The sequence below is a fragment of the Oncorhynchus gorbuscha genome, linkage group LG08 (assembly GCF_021184085.1).
Source record: "Oncorhynchus gorbuscha isolate QuinsamMale2020 ecotype Even-year linkage group LG08, OgorEven_v1.0, whole genome shotgun sequence".
NCBI lineage: Eukaryota > Metazoa > Chordata > Actinopteri > Salmoniformes > Salmonidae > Oncorhynchus > Oncorhynchus gorbuscha.
Window position 1 is genome coordinate 62,321,164 of NC_060180.1, and position 18,620 is coordinate 62,339,783.

The 18,620-nt window shown below is 52.2% G+C and overlaps 1 protein-coding gene across 1 annotated transcript in view; it reads left to right on the forward strand.

Moving 5' to 3' along the window:
- Positions 1-18,620, forward strand: part of LOC124041946 (chromodomain-helicase-DNA-binding protein 7-like) — a 144,424-nt gene that overhangs the window by 120,262 nt on the left and 5,542 nt on the right. Inside the window, 9 exon segments of the mRNA XM_046360141.1 lie at positions 7,574-7,677; positions 9,194-9,292; positions 9,295-9,322; positions 9,527-9,645; positions 9,928-10,273; positions 10,561-10,769; positions 11,572-12,510; positions 12,512-12,862; positions 14,541-14,698. Of these exon segments, the coding sequence (XP_046216097.1) occupies positions 7,574-7,677; positions 9,194-9,292; positions 9,295-9,322; positions 9,527-9,645; positions 9,928-10,273; positions 10,561-10,769; positions 11,572-12,510; positions 12,512-12,862; positions 14,541-14,698 (2,353 nt within the window).

The following is an 18,620-nucleotide window of genomic DNA, read 5'->3' on the forward strand; positions in this document are numbered from 1 at the left end:
GTGGTGGTGATGGTAGTGGGGACAGTGGTCTGGTAGTGGTGATGGTGGTGGGGACAGTAGTCTGGTAGTACTGGTGATGGTGGTGGGGACAGTAGTCTGGTGGTGGTGATGGTGGTGGGGACAGTAGTCTGGTGGTGGTGATGGTAGTGGGGACAGTAGTCTGGTAGTGGTGATGGTGGGGGGACAGTAGTCTGGTAGTAGTGGTGATGGTGGGGGGACAGTTGTCTGGTAGTAGTGGTGATGGTGGGGGGACAGTAGTCTGGTAGTAGTGGTGATGGTGGGGGGACAGTAGTCTGGTAGTAGTGGTGATGGTGGGGGGACAGTAGTCTGGTAGTAGTGGTGATGGTGGTGGGGACAGTAGTCTGGTAGTAGTGGTGATGGTGGGGGGGACAGTAGTCTGGTAGTAGTGGTGATGGTGGGGGGACAGTAGTCTGGCAGTGGTGATGGTGGTGGGGACAGTAGTCTGGTAGTAGTGGTGATGGTGGTGGGGACAGTAGACTGGTAGTGGGGACAGTAGACTGGTAGTGGGGACAGTAGTCTGGTAGTAGTGGTGATGGTGGGGGGACAGTAGTCTGGTAGTAGTGGTGGTGGTGGTGGGGACAGTAGTCTGGGAGTAGTGGTGATGGTGGTGGGGACAGTAGTCTGGTAGTGGTGATGGTGGTGGGGACAGTAGTCTGGTAGTAGTGGTGGGGACAGTAGTCTGGCAGTGGTGATGGTGGTGGGGACAGTAGTCTGGTAGTAGTGGTGATGGTGGTGGGGACAGTAGACTGGTAGTGGGGACAGTAGTCTGGTAGTAGTGGTGATGGTAGTGGGGACAGTAGTCTGGTAGTAGTGGTGATGGTGGGGTGGATAGTAGTCTGGTAGTAGTGGTGATGGTGGGGGGACAGTAGTCTGGTAGTAGTGGTGATGGTGGGGGGACAGTCTGGTGGTGGGGACAGTAGTCTGGTGGTGGGGACAGTAGTCTGGTGGTGGGGACAGTAGTCTGGTGGTGGGGACAGTAGTCTGGTGGTGGGGACAGTAGTCTGGTGGTGGGGACAGTAGTCTGGTGGTGGGGACAGTAGTCTGGTGGTGGTGATGGTGGTGGGGACAGTGGTCGGGTAGTGGTGATGGTGGTGGGGACAGTGGTGGGGTAGTGGTGATGGTGGTGGGGACAGTGGTCGGGTAGTGGTGATGGTGGTGGGGACAGTGGTCGGGTAGTGGTGATGGTGGTGGGGACAGTAGTCTGGTGGTGGTGATGGTGGTGGGGACAGTCGTCGGGTCGTGGTGATGGTAGTGGGGACAGTTGTCTGGTGGTGGGGACAGTAGTCTGGTGATGGGAACAGTTGTCTGGTAGTGGTGATGGTGGTGGGGACAGTAGTCTGGTAGTGGTGGTGGGGACAGTAGTCTGGCAGTGGTGATGGTGGTGGGGACAGTAGTCTGGCGGTGGTGATGGTGGTGGGGACAGTAGTCTGGTGGTGGTGATGGTGGTGGGGACAGTAGTCTGGTCGTGGTGATGGTGGTGGGGACAGTCGTCGGGTCGTGGTGATGGTGGTGGGGACAGTCGTCGGGTCGTGGTGATGGTAGTGGGGACAGTTGTCTGGTGGTGGGGACAGTAGTCTGGTGGTGGGAACAGTTGTCTGGTAGTGGTGATGGTGGTGGGGACAGTAGTCTGGTAGTGGTGATGGTGGGGACAGTGGTCGGGTGGTGGTGATGGTGGTGGGGACAGTAGTCTGGTGGTGGGGACAGTAGTCTGGTGGTGGGGACAGTAGTCTGGTGGTGGGGACAGTAGTCTGGTGGTGGGGACAGTGGTCTGGTGGTGGGGACAGTGGTCTGGTGGTGGGGACAGTGGTCTGGTGGTGGGGACAGTGGTCTGGTGGTGGGGACAGTAGTCTGGTGGTGGGGACAGTAGTCTGGTGGTGGGGACAGTAGTCTGGTGGTGGGGACAGTAGTCTGGTGGTGGGGACAGTAGTCTGGTGGTGGGGACAGTAGTCTGGTGGTGGGGACAGTAGTCTGGTGGTGGGGACAGTAGTCTGGTGGTGGGGACAGTAGTCTGGTGGTGGGGACAGTAGTCTGGTGGTGGGGACAGTAGTCTGGTGGTGGGGACAGTAGTCTGGTGGTGGGGACAGTAGTCTGGTGGTGGGGACAGTAGTCTGGTGGTGGGGACAGTAGTCTGGTGGTGGGGACAGTAGTCTGGTGGTGGGGACAGTAGTCTGGTGGTGGTGATGGTGGTGGGGACAGTAGTCTGGTCGTGGTGATGGTGGTGGGGACAGTCGTCGGGTCGTGGTGATGGTGGTGGGGACAGTCGTCGGGTCGTGGTGATGGTGGTGGGGACAGTCGTCGGGTCGTGGTGATGGTAGTGGGGACAGTTGTCTGGTGGTGGGGACAGTAGTCTGGTGGTGGGAACAGTTGTCTGGTAGTGGTGATGGTGGTGGGGACAGTAGTCTGGTAGTGGTGGTGGGGACAGTAGTCTGGCAGTGGTGATGGTGGTGGGGACAGTAGTCTGGCGGTGGTGATGGTGGTGGGGACAGTCGTCTGGTAGTGGTGATGGTGGTGGGGACAGTAGTCTGGTGGTGGGGACAGTAGTCTGGTAGTAGTGGTGATGGTAGTGGGGACAGTTGTCTGGTGATGGTGGTGGTGGTGGGGACAGTAGTCTGGTAGTGGTGATGGTGGTGGGGACAGTCGTCTGGTGGTGGTGATGGTGGTGGGGACAGTAGTCTGGTAGCGGTGATGGTGGTGGGGACAGTACTCTGGTAGCGGTGATGGTGGTGGGGACAGTAGTCGGGTAGCTGTGATGGTGGTGGGGACAGTAGTCTGGTGGTGGGGACAGTGGTCGGGTAGTGGTGATGATGGTGGGGACAGTAGTCTGGTGGTGGGGATGGGGACAGTTGTCTGGTGGTGGTGGGGACAGTTGTCTGGTGATGGTGGTGGGGACAGTAGTCATGTGGTGGGGACAGTGGTCGGGTAGTGGTGATGGTGGTGGGGACAGTGGTCTGGTAGTGGTGATGGTGGTGGGGACAGTGGTCTGGTAGTAGTGATGGTGGTGGGGACAGTAGTCTGGTAGTACTGGTGATGGTGGTGGGGACAGTAGTCTGGTGGTGGTGATGGTAGTGGGGACAGTAGTCTGGTAGTAGTGGTGATGGTGGTGGGGACAGTTGTCTGGTGGTGGTGATGGTAGTGGGGACAGTGGTCTGGTAGTGGTGATGGTGGTGGGGACAGTAGTCTGGTAGTACTGGTGATGGTGGTGGGGACAGTAGTCTGGTGGTGGTGATGGTGGTGGGGACAGTAGTCTGGTGGTGGTGATGGTAGTGGGGACAGTAGTCTGGTAGTGGTGATGGTGGGGGGACAGTAGTCTGGTAGTAGTGGTGATGGTGGGGGGGACAGTTGTCTGGTAGTAGTGGTGATGGTGGGGGGACAGTAGTCTGGTAGTAGTGGTGATGGTGGGGGGACAGTAGTCTGGTAGTAGTGGTGATGGTGGGGGGACAGTAGTCTGGTAGTAGTGGTGATGGTGGTGGGGACAGTAGTCTGGTAGTAGTGGTGATGGTGGGGGGACAGTAGTCTGGTAGTAGTGGTGATGGTGGGGGGACAGTAGTCTGGCAGTGGTGATGGTGGTGGGGACAGTAGTCTGGTAGTAGTGGTGATGGTGGTGGGGACAGTAGACTGGTAGTGGGGACAGTAGACTGGTAGTGGGGACAGTAGTCTGGTAGTAGTGGTGATGGTGGGGGGACAGTAGTCTGGTAGTAGTGGTGATGGTGGGGGGACAGTAGTCTGGTAGTAGTGGTGATGGTGGTGGGGACAGTAGTCTGGTAGTGGTGATGGTGGGGGGACAGTAGTCTGGTAGTAGTGGTGATGGTGGGGGGACAGTAGTCTGGCAGTGGTGATGGTGGTGGGGACAGTAGTCTGGTAGTAGTGGTGATGGTGGTGGGGACAGTAGACTGGTAGTGGGGACAGTAGTCTGGTAGTAGTGGTGATGGTAGTGGGGACAGTAGTCTGGTAGTAGTGGTGATGGTGGGGTGGATAGTAGTCTGGTAGTAGTGGTGATGGTGGGGGGACGTAGTCTGGTAGTAGTGGTGATGGTGGGGGGGAACGTAGTCTGGTGGTGGGGACAGTAGTCTGGTGGTGGGGACAGTAGTCTGGTGGTGGGGACAGTAGTCTGGTGGTGGGGACAGTAGTCTGGTGGTGGGGACAGTAGTCTGGTGGTGGGGACAGTAGTCTGGTGGTGGGGACAGTAGTCTGGTGGTGGGGACAGTAGTCTGGTGGTGGGGACAGTAGTCTGGTGGTGGTGATGGTGGTGGGGACAGTGGTCGGGTAGTGGTGATGGTGGTGGGGACAGTGGTGGGGTAGTGGTGATGGTGGTGGGGACAGTGGTCGGGTAGTGGTGATGGTGGTGGGGACAGTGGTCGGGTAGTGGTGATGGTGGTGGGGACAGTAGTCTGGTGGTGGTGATGGTGGTGGGGACAGTCGTCGTGGTCGTGGTGATGGTAGTGGGGACAGTTGTCTGGTGGTGGGGACAGTAGTCTGGTGGTGGGAACAGTTGTCTGGTAGTGGTGATGGTGGTGGGGACAGTAGTCTGGTAGTGGTGGTGGGGACAGTAGTCTGGCAGTGGTGATGGTGGTGGGGACAGTAGTCTGGCGGTGGTGATGGTGGTGGGGACAGTAGTCTGGTGGTGGTGATGGTGGTGGGGACAGTAGTCTGGTCGTGGTGATGGTGGTGGGGACAGTCGTCGGGTCGTGGTGATGGTGGTGGGGACAGTCGTCGGGTCGTGGTGATGGTAGTGGGGACAGTTGTCTGGTGGTGGGGACAGTAGTCTGGTGGTGGGAACAGTTGTCTGGTAGTGGTGATGGTGGTGGGGACAGTAGTCTGGTAGTGGTGGTGGGGACAGTAGTCTGGCAGTGGTGATGGTGGTGGGGACAGTAGTCTGGCGGTGGTGATGGTGGTGGGGACAGTCGTCTGGTGGTGGTGATGGTAGTGGGGACAGTTGTCTGGTAGTGGTGATGGTGGTGGGGACAGTAGTCTGGTGGTGGGGACAGTAGTCTGGTAGTAGTGGTGATGGTAGTGGGGACAGTTGTCTGGTGATGGTGGTGGTGGTGGGGACAGTAGTCTGGTAGTGGTGATGGTGGTGGGGACAGTCGTCTGGTGGTGGTGATGGTGGTGGGGACAGTAGTCTGGTAGCGGTGATGGTGGTGGGGACAGTACTCTGGTAGCGGTGATGGTGGTGGGGACAGTAGTCGGGTAGCTGTGATGGTGGTGGGGACAGTAGTCTGGTGGTGGGGACAGTGGTCGGGTAGTGGTGATGATGGTGGGGACAGTTGTCTGGTGGTGGGGATGGGGACAGTTGTCTGGTGGTGGTGGGGACAGTTGTCTGGTGATGGTGGTGGGGACAGTAGTCATGTGGTGGGGACAGTGGTCGGGTAGTGGTGATGGTGGTGGGGACAGTGGTCTGGTAGTGGTGATGGTGGTGGGGACAGTGGTCTGGTAGTAGTGATGGTGGTGGGGACAGTAGTCTGGTAGTACTGGTGATGGTGGTGGGGACAGTAGTCTGGTGGTGGTGATGGTAGTGGGGACAGTAGTCTGGTAGTAGTGGTGATGGTGGTGGGGACAGTTGTCTGGTGGTGGTGATGGTAGTGGGGACAGTGGTCTGGTAGTGGTGATGGTGGTGGGGACAGTAGTCTGGTAGTACTGGTGATGGTGGTGGGGACAGTAGTCTGGTGGTGGTGATGGTAGTGGGGACAGTAGTCTGGTAGTGGTGATGGTGGGGGGACAGTAGTCTGGTAGTAGTGGTGATGGTGGGGGGACAGTTGTCTGGTAGTAGTGGTGATGGTGGGGGGACAGTAGTCTGGTAGTAGTGGTGATGGTGGGGGGACAGTAGTCTGGTAGTAGTGGTGATGGTGGTGGGGACAGTAGTCTGGTAGTAGTGGTGATGGTGGTGGGGACAGTAGTCTGGTAGTAGTGGTGATGGTGGTGGGGACAGTAGTCTGGTAGTAGTGGTGATGGTGGTGGGGACAGTAGTCTGGTAGTGGTGATGGTGGTGGGGACAGTAGTCTGGTAGTAGTGGTGATGGTGGTGGGGACAGTAGACTGGTAGTGGGGACAGTAGACTGGTAGTGGGGACAGTAGTCTGGTAGTAGTGGTGATGGTGGGGGGACAGTAGTCTGGTAGTAGTGGTGATGGTGGGGGGGACAGTAGTCTGGTAGTAGTGGTGATGGTGGTGGGGACAGTAGTCTGGTAGTGGTGATGGTGGGGGGACAGTAGTCTGGTAGTAGTGGTGATGGTGGGGGGACAGTAGTCTGGCAGTGGTGATGGTGGTGGGGACAGTAGTCTGGTAGTAGTGGTGATGGTGGTGGGGACAGTAGACTGGTAGTGGGGACAGTAGTCTGGTAGTAGTGGTGATGGTAGTGGGGACAGTAGTCTGGTAGTAGTGGTGATGGTGGGGTGGATAGTAGTCTGGTAGTAGTGGTGATGGTGGGGGGGACAGTAGTCTGGTAGTAGTGGTGATGGTGGGGGGACGTAGTCTGGTAGTAGTGGTGATGGTGGTGGGGACAGTAGTCTGGTAGTAGTGGTGATGGTGGTGGGGACAGTAGTCTGGTAGTAGTGGTGATGGTGGTAGGGACAGTAGTCTGGTAGTAGTGGTGATGGTGGGGTGGATAGTAGTCTGGTAGTAGTGGTGATGGTGGGGGAACGTAGTCTGGTAGTAGTGGTGATGGTGGTGGGGACAGTAGTCTGGTAGTAGTGGTGATGGTGGTGGGGACAGTAGTCTGGTAGTAGTGGTGATGGTGGTAGGGACAGTAGTCTGGTAGTAGTGGTGATGGTGGGGTGGATAGTAGTCTGGTAGTAGTGGTGATGGTGGGGGGGAACGTAGTCTGGTAGTAGTGGTGATGGTGGTGGGGACAGTTGTCTGGTAGTAGTGGTGATGGTGGTGGGGACAGTAGTCTGGTAGTAGTGGTGATGGTGGTGGGGACAGTAGTCTGGTAGTAGTGGTGATGGTGGTAGGGACAGTAGTCTGGTAGTAGTGGTGATGGTGGTGGGGACAGTTGTCTGGTAGTAGTAGTGATGGTGGTGGGGACAGTTGTCTGGTAGTGATGGTGGTGGGGACAGTTGTCTGGTAGTGGTGGTGATGGTGGTGGGGACAGTTGTCTGGTAGTAGTGGTGATGGTGGTGGGGACAGTTGTCTGGTAGTAGTGGTGATGGTGGTGGGGACAGTTGTCTGGTAGTAGTGGTGATGGTGGTGGGGACAGTTGTCTGGTAGTAGTGGTGATGGTGGTGGGGACAGTTGTCTGGTAGTGGTGATGGTATTTGGCCTCTTCTGCCTATGTCTCTTTCCAGATGGGTTGCTTCCCAAATGGCACCCTTTTCCATATATAGTGCACTACTTTTGGTTGAATAGGGTACCATTTGGCCTCTTTTGAGATGTTCCAGAGTTGGCTCATGACCATATTTCCTCCCATACCCCTGGAGATGGGGCCCATTAGAGACACATCAGATTCAACGATTGCGTGTTGATTTTAGACCATTTTAATCCGTTTTCCTCTCCGCCTGTCTCTCGGTCTGTCTTTTTCTCTCTCTCTCTCTCTCTCTCTCTCCTTTGTTTGAGCCCACAGTGAAATGGATATCTGGATCCCTCAGCCTTTCCACGCCGAGGTGCCCGCCGATTGGTGGGACAGCGAGGCAGACAAATCGCTGCTCATCGGTGTCTTCAAACACGGTAAGCCCAACCCCTCCGCTTCACACACACAACCCTGGCTTTTTCATCTTGATTGGTGTTCCCATAGCGACCGCGGAGCACAGCTGGCTCAGTGAGACGTCAGGAGATTGATTGGTGGCCATGTCCAGCCGCCCGAGAAGAGGCTGTCAGTGTGTGGACGTGTTGTACTTCATGGTTAGACAGTCTTCTGTCCACCGCAGTTGGTTGACGCACGTCTGTTTGATCTCTTCTAGCTATGAGTTAGCTGGTTTACATTGGACCGTTTGAATTGTATTACAGTGCCAAACAAGATTACAAGCTAGAATTGTAATGATTTAATAGTGGTAATTATATTGATGGTGATTAATATTAATTTGGGATAATTTTCATTATTCTCTGTAATTGCCACCTTGTGCCTCAGCCCTGACAAGCACACACACACACACACACACACACACACACACACACACACACACACACACACACACACACACACACACACACACACACACACACACACACACACACACGGGCGCTGTCTCAAACACACACACACACACGGGCGCTGTCTCAAACACACATGGATACAATAGAGCTTGCCTATAGTTAATCATAATCCTCATTCACTTGGGAGGCCTGGGGAGGATGCTGATCTCTGCCTCACACAACGTACAAACACACACACTGTCTCACACAACACTCGCGCACACTCTCCAGGACTGCAAGAGGAAGAGTGATGGCCTATAAAAGCCCCTCATGATTAGCGCTTTGCTCGTGGCGCAGAGGCGGTTAGGAACAATGTGTCACCGCATAAATCCTAATTGAAATGTGATGTTCTGCAGGGGCTTTTGGGAGGGGGAGGGGGGGGCTGATGGTCTGGTCTGCTCACTGTCACGGTTGTCCAGCCTGTGCCTCTCTCCCTCCCTCCTCCCACCCGCCGTGCTTAGTCTGATCTGCAGGCTCTTATCTGTTCTGCTTGGACGACTTCAACGGGCATCTCTCTCGTTCTCTGGCACACTTGGGCAAATGCGCACACACACTTAGACACAGATTTTCTTGTCCACACACCCACTGACGCAACTCCAACAGGCGCTACCCTCTGTCTGCATCTGGACCCTGGGGTCATGCTTTCTGTTTTTCTCTCCTCTTCAGCTGCATTTCATACGGATGGCAGTTGTGTTTTATTCTGATTGTGAACTTCATAATGGTTTAGTTTTATCTCTGTATGCAAGCGGATCCTTCTGGCGTGGTATTGCATTTTGTTATCTTTCATGATTGATGCTACGGTGTCTTTCGTGACTGACGGCTAGGTGTGTGTAGCCTATAGAGTTTCAATGTAAATTGTCATTCAAACTGGACTTAGTTCTAGTCCTTGTTCCTATGCATGTAGGTTCCCAGTCATAATAATTCAATAATCTCTCACCCACTTCCTCTCTCCTCCTCCCCCGATGTGAAAAGTAGAACTCAGTAATTCAATCACTGTCTTACCCATTGTCTCTCATTCTCTTCCTGTCTGTCTTCCTGTCTGTCTATCCAGGCTATGAGAAGTATAACTCGATGCGTGCCGACCCTGCGCTGTGTTTCTTGGAGCGGGTGGGCATGCCCGACGCCAAGGCCGTGGCTGCAGAGCAAAGGGGGCGGACATGATGGCAGATGGTCTGGAGGGGTAAGACACTCAGCCAATATTCACCACCACCACTTTTTTCCTCCTTCTTTTCCACCTCCTGTCTCTCTCCATTTGTTAATCTTTTTTTCCTGTTCATTCCAACCTCTCATCTCCCCATGTTCTTTCCCATGTTCCCCTCTTTTCCCTGCTCCTTTGTTTCATGCTGTTTCTCTTTCTTTCCATCCCCATTTTTTGTTTGTACAGAGAGGATGAAGACCCAGAGTACAAGCCTCTCCGCATGACCTTTAAAGATGAGATGGAGGACTTTGCGAACTCGCCCCTGGATGACAAAGACGAGACTGTGGACGTTGAGAGTGGTGAATGTAAGTGAATGACTGGGCTTGTCTAGCTTTGTCATATATGACAAAACACCATTTGGGATAAGTGGAATAAAAAGGTTGAAAATGACATTTCCTAGCAATCTGATACAAATCAGAGGATCATTTACCATTCATCAGTCCATCATTTAAGTGATTTAATTGAAACATTTCTATTTTGTATCAAACCACCAATGTGCTCATCCAAAGAAACCAAAGTTGCTCTTCAGACTCATCTCAACAGTATGCAGACTAATTTAGTAGTTCTAATATTCCTCCTCCTCCCAGCTAAACCAGGTGAGGATGTAGCATGCAGCAGAGGGGCGGGTCGTCTGTACTGGCCGGCGGCCTCGGCCCTCACCGCTAGACTCCGCCGCCTCATCACGGCCTACCAGCGCACGCACAAGAGGGAGCAGCTCCGCCAGGAAGCGATGGCCCGGCCCGACGGACGCCGTCGCCGCCGGCCCCGAGAACATCTCTTCTCCATGGTCACAGACGGAGCGGCCTACGTGCAGGAGGACGGAGCCTTCATGGCAGAGGGAAGTCCTTATATGGCCAAGGGCGGAGCTTTTATACCTGAGGCGACGGTGCTCCCGGCAGAAGGAGGGGCCGCCTTCAAAGAGAGGCGTCAGAGGTATAGATCTCTGATGACTGATTCTGTACAAGATAAACCATATGAACAGTTTATGATGACTTGTGTATAATAAACAGTAGAATTTGTTAGCCTGCTGTATAGAAGGCATTAGAACTACAAGAAGCTCTCCAATATCAACTGTTCCTGAATGATTGTTTGAGAAGCACTACTTCTAACTGTACTACAGTACCCACAATGCTCCAGTCTCCTTATCAATACACTATTCATGCATTGCTTTTCGTCCCATTGGTTGTTGGATTAACCCTTTCCTTGTCTTGTTCCCTGAGGTGGACCAGGCGTGAGGAATCAGACTTCTACCGGGTTGTGTCCACGTTTGGTGTGATCTATGACACGGACCGCCAGCTCTTTGACTGGACCCAGTTCAGGGCCTTCGCCCGGCTGGACAAGAAGAGTGACGAGAGCCTGGAGAAATACTACTTCTCCTTCTTGGCCATGTGCAAGCGGGTGTGTCGCATGCAGGTCAAGGCCAACACAGGTAAGGGCCCTCAATGATCTAGTTCTGTTGTCTCCGACCACAACAACCCTCACTCATAGTTCAAATTTGCTTGCGCTAAAGCAAAGGACCTTTCCCTGAAAAGACGACTCTTCCTTTATCCCCATCTCTCTCTCTCTCTCCCCACCCTCTTCCTCCCTCCCACCCTCTTCCTCCCTCCCACCCTCTTCCTCCCTCCCACCCTCTTCCTCCCTCACACCCTCTTCCTCCCTCCCACCCTTCTTCCTCCTTATCTACCCCACCCTCTTACTCCTTATCTACCCTACCTTCATTCTTCCCTCCCACCCTCCTTCCTCCTTATCTACCCCACCCTCTTACTCCTATCTATCCCACCCTCCTACTCCTATCTATCCCACCCTCCTTCTTCCCTCCCACCCTCCTTCTTCCCTCCCACCCTCCTTCTTCCCTCCCACCCTCCTTCCTCCCTCACACCCTCTTCCTCCCTCCCACCCTTCTTCCTCCTTATCTACCCCACCCTCTTACTCCTTATCTACCCCACCCTCTTACTCCTTATCTACCCCACCCTCCTTCTTCCCTCCCACCCTCCTTCCTCCTTATCTTCCCCCCACCCTCTTACTCCTATCTACCCCACCCTCCTTCTTCCCTCCCACCTTCCTTCCTCCTTATCTACCCCCCACCCTCTTACTCATATCTACCCCACCCTCCTTCTTCCCTCCCACCCTCATTCCTCCCTCCCACCCTCTTACTCCTTATCTACCCCCCACCCTCTTGCTCCTTATTTAAACCCCAACCTCTTACTCCCTCCCTCTTTTCTGTCTGGCAGAGCTCCCAGACCCTACCCTGATCATCGACCCCATCACGGAGGAGCGCGCCTCACGCACCCTCTACCGCATTGAGCTGCTGCGTCGCATTCGCGAGCAGGTGCTGCCCAACCCCCTGCTAGGTGAGCGCCTGCGCCTCTGCCAGCCTAGCTCCGACCTGCCTGAGTGGTGGGCCTGCCGCCGGCACGACCACGACCTCCTCCTGGGCGCCTCCAAGCACGGCGTGAGCCGCACTGACTACCACATCCTCAACGACCCGGCGCTGGGCTTCCTGGAGGCCCACAGGAAGTTCACCAAGGGGGCATCGGCTGGGGTGCCTCAGCCGCCCCGCGATGGTGCTCTCTCTACTGCTTCTTCCTCTTCTACTGAGCAGGCCACAGCTACTGCTGGTGCTGAGAAATCCTTACCTGTCCAAGAGGAGGAAGAAGGGAAGGAGATGAAAGAGGAAGGTGATGATATTCCATGTACTAAACCTGAGAAACCAGCCGAAGGCAAGGAAGAAGAGATGGAGGCGAAGAAGGAAGAGAAGGCCAAGTCTCCCAAGAAGGTGAAGGACGAGGAGGAAGAGAAGGGAGAGGAGGAAGACAGAGAGGAGAAAGTGGAGGTCACCGGTGACGCTGACGGAGAGACTTCCAAGGAGGCCAAATCCGAGAAGGAGTGCAAAGCTCCTACTGAGGAGACCAAGGACCAGGACAAAAAGCTGGACTTACAGGAGAAACCAGAGTCTCCTAAAGCATCAGAGTCTCCTAAAGCATCAGAGTCTCCTAAAGCATCAGAGTCTCCTAAAGCATCAGAGTCTCCTAAAGCATCAGAGTCTCCTAAAGCATCAGAGTCTCCTAAAGCATCAGAGTCTCCTAAAGCATCAGAGTCTCCTAAAGCATCAGAGTCTCCTAAAGCATCAGAGTCTCCTAAAGCATCAGAGTCTCCTAAAGTCAGAGTCTCCTAAAGCATCAGAGTCTCCTAAAGCATCAGAGTCTCCTAAAGCATCAGAGTCTCCTAAAGCATCAGAGTCTCCTAAAGCATCAGAGTCTCCTAAAGCATCAGAGTCTCCTAAAGCATCAGAGTCTCCTAAAGCATCAGAGTCTCCTAAAGCATCAGAGTCTCCTAAAGCATCAGAGTCTCCTAAAGCATCAGAGTCTCCTAAAGCATCAGAACAGCAGGGAACCAAGAAGGAAGAGAGCGATGAGAAAGAAGGAAGCCCTGCCATGTCTCCTAAACCAGTGGCTGAGAAAGGGCCCGGTGAGGAGAAGATGGAAGAAGACGACAAGTCTGAGAAGTCTTCTCAAGCTGAAGGTAGGTCCTACTCCTAACTCCATTTGCTTAAAAAAGTATTTTCACATGGAAAAATGCCATTTTAGGGCAATTGGTGTTTGAATGCATTTTAAACCATCAACAGTGAGTCTGTGAAAGTCTAGACAAACAGCTGGGTCTACTGCTTTATGTTGAATCCAGCCACAACAGTTAATGGCAGTGTGTAGTTGGTCTGCTTTAGTTGGGTCTACTGCTTTATGTTGAATCCAGCCACAACAGTTAATGGCAGTGTGTAGTTGGTCTGCTTTAGTTGGGTCTACTGCTTTATGTTGAATCCAGCCACAACAGTTAATGGCAGTGTGTAGTTGGTCTGCTTTAGTTGGGTCTACTGCTTTATGTTGAATCCAGCCACAACAGTTAATGGCAGTGTGTAGTTGGTCTGCTTTAGTTGGGTCTACTGCTTTATGTTGAATCCAGCCACAACAGTTAATGGCAGTGTGTAGTTGGTCTGCTTTAGTTGGGTCTACTGCTTTATGTTGAATCCAGCCACAACAGTTAATGGCAGTGTGTAGTTGGTCTGCTTTAGTTGGGTCTACTGCTTTATGTTGAATCCAGCCACAACAGTTAATGGCAGTGTGTAGTTGGTCTGCTTTAGTTGGGTCTACTGCTTTATGTTGAATCCAGATAACAGTTAATGGCAGTGTGTAGTTGGTCTGCTTTAGATGGGTCTACTGCTTTATGTTGAATCCAGCCACAACAGTTAATGGCAGTGTGTAGTTGGTCTGCTTTAGATGGGTCTACTGCTTTATGTTGAATCCAGCCACAACAGTTAATGGCAGTGTGTAGTTGGTCTGATTTAGATGGGTCTACTGCTTTATGTTGAATCCAGATAACAGTTAATGGCAGTGTGTAGTTGGTCTGCTTTAGATGGGTCTACTGCTTTATGTTGAATCCAGCCACAACAGTTAATGGCAGTGTGTAGTTGGTCTGATTTAGATGGGTCTACTGCTTTATGTTGAATCCAGCCACAACAGTTAATGGCAGTGTGTAGTTGGTCTGATTTAGATGGGTCTACTGCTTTATGTTGAATCCAGCCACAACAGTTAATGGCAGTGTGTAGTTGGTCTGCTTTAGTTGGGTCTACTGCTTTATGTTGAATCCAGATAACAGTTAATGGCAGTGTGTAGTTGGTCTGCTTTAGATGGGTCTACTGCTTTGTTGAATCCAGATAACAGTTAATGGCAGTGTGTAGTTGGTCTGCTTTAGATGGGTCTACTGCTTTATGTTGAAACCAGATAACAGTTAATGGCAGTGTGTAGTTGGTCTGCTTTAGATGGGTCTACTGCTTTATGTTGAATCCAGATAACAGTTAATGGCAGTGTGTAGTTGGTCTGCTTTAGATGGGTCTACTGCTTTATGTTTAATCCAGATAACAGTTAATGGCAGTGTGTAGTTGGTCTGCTTTAGATGGGTCTACTGCTTTATGTTGAATCCAGCCACAACAGTTAGTGGCAGTATGTAGTTTGTCTGCTTTAGATGGCATTTAGAAAGGACATGACTGTGTGTTTGTATAATTAGGCTGCTTAGGCTTGCATTGAGGACTTACTGTATGGTTCTCGTAGTATTCTGCTGTGTCTAGTATTAAGGAAGTACTGTATATGAAGCCATTTGTAGATTCTCCTGTGGCTGGTATTGACAAAGCACTGTTGTTGATTTTCAGCAGGCGCCACCTCAGAGCAGAAGAACTTTGACGAGGAGAGCAACCCCTCACTGAGCACCACAGCCAGAGATGAGACCCGTGACGGGTTCTGCCCCGAGGAAGAGCCCTCTGCCATCCCGGCCCTCCAGGAGAGAGCCACCTCATCCTTCTGGCCCAAGGTTGGTAGTAAACCATATACATTCAGTCAGATATACATTCTCATATGTATTAATGTAGTGGTGAATTATTACATTTACATTTTTACATTTAAGTCATTTAGCAGACGCTCTTATCCAGAGCGACTTACAAATTGGTGCGTTCACCTTATGACATCCAGTGGAGCAGCCACTTTACAATAGTGCATCTAAATCTTTTAAGGGGGGGGTGAGAAGGATTACTTTATCCTATCCTAGGTATTCCTTAAATAGGTGGGGTTTCAGGTGTCTCCGGAAGGTGGTGATTGACCCCGCTGTCCTGGCGTCGTGAGGGAGTTTGTTCCACCATTGGGGGGCCAGAGCAGCGAACAGTTTTGACTGGGCTGAGCGGGAGCTGTACTTCCTCAGTGGTAGGGAGGCGAGCAGGCCAGAGGTGGATGAACGCAGTGCCCTTGTTTGGGTGTAGGGCATGATCAGAGCCTGGAGGTACTGAGGTGCCGTTCCCCTCACAGCTCCGTAGGCAAGCACCATGGTCTTGTAGCGGATGCGAGCTTCAACTGGAAGCCAGTGGAGAGAGCGGAGGAGCGGGGTGACGTGAGAGAACTTGGGAAGGTTGAACACCAGACGGGCTGCGGCGTTCTGGATGAGTTGTAGGGGTTTAAAGGCAGGGAGCCCAGCCAACAGCGAGTTGCAGTAATCCAGACGGGAGATGACAAGTGCCTGGATTAGGACCTGCGCCGCTTCCTGTGTGAGGCAGGGTCGTACTCTGCGGATGCTGTAGAGCATGAACCTACAGGAACGGGCCACCGCCTTGATGTTAGTTGAGAACGTCAGGGTGTTGTCCAGGATCACGCCAAGGTTCTTAGCACTCTGGGAGGACACAATGGAGTTGTCAACCGTGATGGCGAGATCATGGAACGGGCAGTCCTTTCCCGGGAGGAAGAGCAGCTCCGTCTTGCCGAGGTTCAGCTTGAGGTGGTGATCCGTCATCCACACTGATATGTCTGCCAGACATGCAGAGATGCGATTCGCCACCTGGTCATCAGAAGGGGGAAAGGAGAAGATTAATTGTGTGTCGTCTGCATAGCAATGATAGGAGAGACCATGTGAGGTTATGACAGAGCCAAGTGACTTGGTGTATAGCGAGAATAGGAGAGGGCCTAGAACAGAGCCCTGGGGGACACCAGTGGTGAGAGCGCGTGGTGAGACAGATTCTCGCCACGCCACCTGGTAGGAGCGACCTGTCAGGTAGGACGCAATCCAAGCGTGGGCCGCGCCGGAGATGTCCAACTCGGAGAGGGTGGAGAGGAGGATCTGATGGTTCACAGTATCGAAGGCAGCCGATGGGTCTAGAAGGATGAGAGCAGAGGAGAGAGAATTAGCTTTAGCAGTGCGGAGCGCCTCCGTGATACAGAGAAGAGCAGTCTCAGTTGAATGACTAGTCTTGAAACCTGACTGATATGGATCAAGAAGGTCATTCTGAGAGAGATAGCGGGAGAGCTGGCCAAGGACGGCACGTTCAAGAGTTTTGGAGAGAAAAGAAAGAAGGGATACTGGTCTGTAGTTGTTGACATCGGAGGGATCGAGTGTAGGTTTTTTCAGAAGGGGTGCAACTCTCGCTCTCTTGAAGACGGAAGGGACGTAGCCAGCGGTCAGGGATGAGTTGATGAGCGAGGTGAGGTAAGGGAGAAGGTCTCCGGAAATGGTCTGGAGAAGAGAGGAGGGGATAGGGTCAAGCGGGCAGGTTGTTGGGCGGCCGGCCGTCACAAGACGCGAGATTTCATCTGGAGAGAGAGGGGAGAAAGAGGTCAGAGCACAGGGTAGGGCAGTGTGAGCAGAACCAGCGGTGTCGTTTGACTTAGCAAACGAGGAACGGATGTCGTCGACCTTCTTTTCAAAATGGTTGACGAAGTCATCTGCAGAGAGGGAGGAGGGGGGGGGGAGGAGGATTCAGGAGGGAGGAGAAGGTGGCAAAGAGCTTCCTAGGGTTAGAGGCAGATGCTTGGAATTTAGAGTGGTAGAAAGTGGCTTTAGCAGCAGAGACAGAGGAGGAAAATGTAGAGAGGAGGGAGGGAAAGGATGCCAGGTCCGCAGGGAGGCGAGTTTTCCTCCATTTCCGAACAGCCGAGCGGAAATGGAATACACAAATGAAATCACCCGTCATGTTGACCATTGACCCCCAACAATATATACAAATGTATTTTTTTTCAACATATGTATTCAAATGTATAAAAACACACATTGTTGTAACTGCCAGTGGATGTTAGGGGCACACTATATACATTGAGTGTACAAAATATTAAGAACACCTGCTCATTCCGTGACAGACTGACCAGGTGAATTTTGGTGAAATCTATGATCCCTTATTGATGTCACTTGTTAAATCCACCAATCAGTGTAGATGAAGGGGAAGAGACAGGTTAAAGAAGGATTTTTAAGCCTTGATACAATTGAGACATGGATTGTGTGTGTGACATTCAGAGGGTGAATTATCAAGACAAAAATTGTGTGTAACTCAATTTTAGGAAGGTGTTCCTAATGTTTGGTGTACATAAAGTACTCATTGGACAGAGTGTTAAAGGGATACTTCAATATTTTGACATGAAGCCGGTTATCTACTTCCCCGGAGTCAGATGAACTCGTGGGTACCATTTTTATGTCTGTCTGCAGGTTGAAGGCAGTTGCTAACTAGCATTAGCGTAACTGCTAGCATGCCTTGCAATCTCCATAGAGAAACATTGGCAGTAGAATGGCCTTACTGGAGAACGCAGCAACTTTCAACATGGCACCATCACAGGATGCCGCCACCTCAAATGTCTGCCCTGCTTGAGCTGCCCCGATCAACTATAAGTGCTGTTATTGTGAAGTGGAAGCGTCTAGGAGCAACAACGGCTCAGCTGCGAAGTGGTAGGCCACACAACTTCACAGAATGGAACCTCCGAGTGCTGAAGCAATTAGCATGTAAAAATCATCTGTCCTCGGTTGCAACACTCACTACTGCGTTCCAAGCTGCCACTGGAAGCAACGTCAGCACATTAACTGTTCATCAGAGCTTCATGAAAAGGGTTTCCATTGGCAAGCAGCCTCACACAAGCCTAAGATCAACATGCGCAATGTCAAGCGTCAGCTGGAGTGGTGTAAATCTCGCCTCCATTGGACCCTGGAGCAGTGGAAACTTGTTCTCTGAAGTGATGAATAATGCGTCACCATCTGGCTGTCCAAACAAATCTGGGTTGGGCAGATGCCAGAAGAACGCTACCTGCCCCAATGCATAGTGCCAACTGTAAAGTTTGGTGGATGAGAAATAAAGGTCTGGGGCTGTTTTTCATGGTTCGGGCTAGACCTCTTAGTTCCAGTGACTGGAAATCTTAACGCCACAGCATACAATGACATTCTAGACGATTCCAACTTTATGGTAGGTCTTTTCTTATTTCAGCATGACAGTGCCACCGTGCTCAAAGCGAGGTCCATACTGAAAAGGTTTGTCGATCAGTGTGGAAGAACTTGACTGGCCTGCACAGAGCCCTGACCTTAACCCCATAAAATACCTTTGGGATGAAATGGAATGCCGACTGCGAGCCAGGCCTAATCGCCCAACATCAGTTCCTGACCTCACTAATGCTCTTGTGGCTGAATGGATGCAAGTCCCCTCAGCAATGTTCCAACATCTAGTAGAAAATCTTCACAGAAGAGTGAAGGCTGTTGTAACAGCAAAGGAGAGACCAACTCCATATTAATATCCATGATTTTGTAATGAGATTTTTGACAGGCAGGTTTCACATACTTTTGTCAAACTGCACACAGAGACATAAAAATGGTAGCTATGAGTTCCCTTTAAGTTCTGTATTGATATAACACACATTTTTGGAAAACAAGCAAAGACCTGTTCAAGTCAGACATCACTCCATCATGAAAGTACTAGTGGTATTCTATAAAAACCCCTGCT